Raw genomic sequence first — 6,030 nt, 5'->3', positions numbered from 1 at the left:
TGTATTCCAGGGTATTATTCTGCATACGGTTATCGTTTTCCGTAACGGATTTCTAGAGTTATACTTTTAATTCATAAGCATAAATAAAAGAACAAAAACACTTATATAGCTACGGAATTAGTACTACCCATGTATAATGAGCATCCTTATTTTTCTCTCACAAATTTGGGCAAAAAAGTATGCATTACACATGGCAAAATATAGTATATGGATTTGGACTATATGACATAAAATATTCATCTCTCAGTAAAAATATAAATGCTCTAAATTACTGGCTAATTAAAACTATGCTATCCCCATATTAGTTAGGCTGAGGGCTAAGTGGCTGTATTAATGAGATCCCTAATATCATTGCTTAAGCAAGATGCTCTATTTCTCAAGTAATGGTCTGGAGGCAGCAGCTTGTCGAGGGCACCCAGGCAGTACTGCTCCAGGAGGACCTACAGGGACCCAGCTCCCTTCCATGTGCTTGCTTCCTACCTGTGAAGGCATCATCCCTGTCGGCTCAAAGCTCACTCAGCTCCAAATCAGTCACAGAAAAGGGAAGGAAAAGTGGAGATAAGTATCATTTGCACTTACATGTCATGGGTGAGACCTAGTCACATGGCTGCACTAGCTGGGGAGGACAAAATATAATTTCCAGTTTCCATGTGGCTGGCAAAAATGAAAGTAAAAGTGATGTTACAGAAATAAATACCACATCCATTTTATAGATTTTTGTATCCCCTATCAACTATGTTCCTCTAGGGATGCCCAGGGAAGCATGGTAAGAAGGCGTGGGTCTGCACACTTTTCCTCTAAAGAGTCAGGTAGGAAATATTTCAGGCTTTCTCCATTGCAACTACTCAATTCTGTGGTCATGCCAAAGGAACCGTAGACTACACGACTATATGTAAAAGAAAGAGCATGGCTGTTGTTTTAGTTGTCTATTACAGCATAAGAAATTACTACACATTTAGAACTTTAAATTAACACTCATTTACTATCTCACAATTACCGTCAGTCAGGAGTCTGGGTCCTTCATGCAGGATCTCACAAGGCTGCAATCACAGTCAATTGGACTGTGTTCTCATCTGGAGGCTTAACTGGGAAAGAATCTACCTTCAGACTCACTCAGGTTGTTTGCAGATTTATTTCCTTGGGGCTATAGTGCTGAGTGAGGGCCCAGGGACTCAGCTTCTTGCTGGCTATTGCTCGCTCTCAGCTCCTAGAGGTCACTCAGTTCCTTGCTATGTGGTTCTGTCCAGCGGCCATCTCACAACACAGGAGCTTGCTTCTTCAAAGCCAAAAAGGGAGAAAGTCTCTACAGCGAATTTGGGAGCACAAAAGAATTTTACATAACGTAACAATTATGGGAATGACATCCTATTGCCTCTGCCATAATTAGTTGGTTAGAAGGAAGTAACAGGTGTTACTTCACACCTAGGGATGGATATACCTAGGTGTGAATACTAAAAGGCAGGAATGATTTGGGAGTCTGTTCACCATAGCTGTGTTCAAATAAAACTTTATATGATTAGGACCACAGGCCATAGCGTGCTGACCCCGGGTATAATGAATAAGGGTAATAAGATATTGTTTAAGGTAAGAAGACATAGAAATTCATGGAATAGAGTTAGCGGAAAAGTTAGATTTCTCAGAGCCAGAAGAGCTATGTACAAAGTTAGTCACAGAAAAAAAAATAATTTCTGAATCTGGTCCCATCCCATAATACACCCATTACCTTATTTTGTTAACAAAAAATTAAGAGTGGGATAGACTGGCATTATGTTTGAATCCAGTGATCATTAGAGTTGTTATTGAATTCAAAGTGAAGAGGGCTTCATTCTAAGCTTTCTGCAATTTTGACTTTAATTCAAACCTTATCTGGAACAATTTCAACAGAAAGTCTGGTCTTTTTTGTGTGTGTGTGTATGATTATGAAAATGACAGCTAGCACTTAATATGCGATTATTGCAAATCAGGAATTATGCTAAATGTTTAACATGAATTATCTCATTGAATCTTCATAACACTCATGTTATTTAAATTATTATTATTTCCATCATAAAGATGAGGAAACTGAGCTTTAATAAATTAAATAACACAAATAGAACTAGGATATGACTCTTAGTCTGTCCTAAGGGTCCAGACACTTAAATGTTATTTGAAGTGTAATGGGAAGCCTTTGAAGAGTTTTAAGTAGGGAGACATTATAATGAATAGAATTAATATTTTAAAACTAGATCTGTGTGATGACTGGACTGGAGGCGGGCTGGAGTGGAAGCAGGGTCGTCCAGGACGAAGATGATGGTAGCATGGAAAAGGCAGTGTCCTGGAGATATATTTGTCAAATATTTTGGTGGTAAAAGTGACAGGCCTACCTCTCTCACTGCATTGCTCTCTGCTAATCTCCTTGTTCACTACATTCTAGCCACACTGATTTTCTTTGGTTCCCAAAATGAGCTAAACCTTTTTTGACCTCTGGGACATTGCCTGGGCCATTCTCTCCATCTAGGATGCGTTTTGCTCTAGTCTTCTATTGCTGCATTCTAACTCATTCTACAGGACTTAGTTCAAATCTCATATCCTCAGAGAATCTTTCCTTGATGTCCCCAGGTCCCATCTTTTAATTTCTTAATAGAATCCAATTATTTTTCATCCCATTCTTGGACACAATTTATTACATTTTGCTTTTTTTAAAAAATGACTAACACATTACACTTCGAGAAGCCAGGAACTATATTTATTTTGCTCACCACTTTTAACATGGTGCTTAGAGTACACAATTCCTGGCACTACAGACACTGAATATTTGTTAAGGAAATAAGTGTTTAACTTCAATGCTCTTATACTTAATTAAATACTGTGCTACTGCCTCTCACAGTTGCTGATTTTAGAAACGGTTTCCTCTTAAATCCTCTGGAGTTATTAACATGACGTATCCAAAGTAATTAGTAATATTCTTGTCTTCAACCCACTCTCACCCCACACTCTTCCCAAAACCCAATTCCAAGTTATAAAGAACATTAACAATGAAATGCACAGGAGGAAGGGACTGATGAAGTTAGTTTGAGGCAGATGAACGTTCACTTATTATTGGTAAGAGTATAAAGTGATATGAACCTTTGGGGAAACAATTTATCAATATGAAAACATGTCTTAAAAGAAATATAAATATAAACATACACAAAGAGGGGTGTGTGTTTTTTTCTCATTTGCATAAGATGTCTAAAACTATGTAAACCAAATGTTTCTAAGTAGTTGGTATGTATTTCTGGGGAGATGACAAAACGGAGGAACTTTTTTTTACAATGTGCCAATTATTATTGTATAATCAAATCCCATTAAAGATAAAAATAGAAAATAAATCTTCACACTTTTGACATAATAATCCCACCTCTTGGAATCTATACTAATAAAACAACAAGAGAAGTGGTTTAGAGTTTATTATATAATGATATTCACCAGTGAGTTCTCTAGTAAGTTAAAAAATTGAAAATAACCTAAATGTCCAACAATAGTTTGGATAACTAAATAAAGTGTAGCTCATTCAAATGATGGACTATTTAATACAAATTAAAATTATGTTTTAGACAATGAGGAAATGAAAAATGCTTGTTATAATGCTATATAAGCAAAGCAAAGTATGAAACTGTATTTATGGCATGATTTCAATTTGTTGGGAAAGGAAGAAAAAAGAGAAAGATATATGGATAGAAAAAAAAATTCAATATAACATACCAAGAAGTCATTAATGGCCATTTCTGGGTGATGAGATTCTGTAATTTTAGGTTACTTATGAATTTTGGTATTTCCTAATTAAAAATGATATTTTTGTAACTGAAGAATTACAGGTATTATTTGTAGTAGACATAAAAAGAGTACATTGGTTCCTTCCTAACAAGTAATTCTAGTTTTATTCAATCCTCATGTCAAGCACTCATACAAGACATATTTATTTGCTAAGATAGTAGGCGCCAGTCCCCACTTACCCATCCACCCATTTTATGTCTATAAAAAAGTAACATGCATTTAATACTTTTGGGGAATGATAATTTCTTTGACTTGTGTATTATAACAACAGTGGTGCCTTAAGGTATAAAATCACCTGCCATTAAATATATTTCAGGAATAATTATGTTCTTAGTTGGATTAGACCTTCCATTTGTCCTTTGTCCAATGCCTTCGGTCAGATTTCTTTGAACTAGACTAATGGAGAGAAAATTATTGACCATATTTTTGTATAAGTTTAGATACACTCTTAAAGAATATAAAACCAGCTCTTTTAGGGGGCATAAAATGAGATACTAATAGAAAATTTCATTTTGAATTGTCACATTTAATTTAGCTACCTACGTTGGGAGTTATGCTGACTATTGAGTCAAAGAAAACTCCTATCTATATGGTCATTATCAGGAAGGCTTAACAAATGCAACTTGGGATGATATATACTATTTATTTTTACATAAGAAATCTGAAAGAATATTTACCAAAATGTTTATAGTAATCAGGTACTTCCCTCTGGGGACTGGCAGAACAAAGCACACACACACAAAAAAAGACCTATTCCACAAGACATATGGAAACAAATCCCATTATATTATAAACATGTCTCCCAGATATCCTACCAATGAAAGTTTGAGTTTAAAAAATTTTTAAATTGATCAACTATGGACAGCAACTATAACATTTACTTTCTGAAATAATCCAAACTCCCAATCCTTCTAAGCAACAACATGGCAGTACACATATAAATAAAGGCATAAATTCTATATATATTGAACATTTATGTGGGAGACATCTAACACTTGGATAACTCATATAAAGAATGTGATTTAATATCAATGGCTCTGTTTGTTTAACTATGTGGCATTTCTGAAATCAAATTCCTTCATGTGAAGAAAGTCATGTTTGAATCTCTTTCTGTCTCTTTTTTCCCCCTCCCCTCCCCCTTCTCTCCTTTCTCCTTCTCTTCCTCTCTGTCTTTCTGGAAACAATATAGGACAGATACTTCATTTATAAAAAAATTCAATTATAGGCAATGATATATATATGTATATATACATATATACACATATATTCATAATGATATATATATGTATATATACATACACATATATATATTCATAGCATGAAATGCTGTGCACTTCAGTTCAACTAATTCTAAGACAAAAATTTTATTGACTGAAATTAATTAACATAGTTACAGAAAGAGAATGTAAAAGGTATGTGTTTTTGAAATTTTATGAGGACCCATTTAGCACTCATTACAATTTCTTTTATTCATGATCTGAATCTGTATCCCACACTATGAAGTGAATCATTATTAATTTGCAGTACAAAGAAAAGCATACAAAACCTGGACTGTTATTAAATCATTAAACACAGAGAAAAAATAAAAGTGCACAGAGAAGCTCACACTGGAATTACCTGATATGCTACTACTACTAGCTCTATTTTAAATTTCTTTCGTATATTATTTCCAAAGCAAAATATACTCATTATGTTCAAGGAAAACTACTGTAATACATTTATTTTATTGCATGTGGCTGCTTTCTTACTGTTATTAATATAATTACTGAAGTTCTTCTGTATGCTAAGGTACACATTATACCCTATATCTATGGACCCTCCTTGATACATACGGGAATCATCAAATATGTAAAAAAATAAACTGGTTAGGCAATAAAACAAAAATAGGACAGTAAAAACAATATGGTATTCACTTTTGTTTCCTTTAAAGCAAAAGTGTTTTTAGCAATTGCTTGCTGTTGGCTCACAGAATGAGAGAATGTACATTAGAACCTCAGTCCTCAGAACAATGATCTCCCTTGGCTGTTATTTGTCTAAGAAGTGATAAACCATATAATTTACAAGAAGAAAACTACTGAATCCTTCAGAAAACACAACGTGGCAGTCTATCTTCAAAGCAAAATAATGAGGTGGCAGGAATGTGATGGAGAAACCAGTCTTCAAGAACATCATGTAAGGGAATCCAGCTGTGCTTGTATGGTCTCTAGCTATTTACAAAGACAAAAAAAAAAGAGA

General features: G+C 34.4%; 1 protein-coding gene across 2 annotated transcripts in view; it reads right to left on the bottom strand.

The window, feature by feature from the left end:
- Positions 1–4,560: 4,560 nt before the first annotated feature.
- The window catches only part of COMMD10 (COMM domain containing 10), a 151,384-nt gene continuing 149,914 nt past the window's right edge, over positions 4,561–6,030 (bottom strand). The window contains exon 7 of one of the 2 annotated variants that reach the window (XM_074328583.2): positions 4,561–5,998. In XM_074328583.2, the coding sequence (XP_074184684.1) occupies positions 5,879–5,998 (120 nt within the window). In that variant the 3' untranslated portion in view covers positions 4,561–5,878. Of the gene's footprint in view, positions 6,003–6,030 lie in introns of both variants that reach the window. The other variant, XM_074328584.2, reaches the window with a different exon arrangement.

The sequence above is a fragment of the Rhinolophus sinicus genome, chromosome 3, assembly GCF_057876585.1.
Source record: "Rhinolophus sinicus isolate RSI-liver-muscle chromosome 3, RSI-T2T, whole genome shotgun sequence".
Classification (NCBI taxonomy): domain Eukaryota; kingdom Metazoa; phylum Chordata; class Mammalia; order Chiroptera; family Rhinolophidae; genus Rhinolophus; species Rhinolophus sinicus.
Note: the sequence above shows the minus strand (reverse complement) of the source record. Positions and strands in the feature narration are given on the sequence as shown.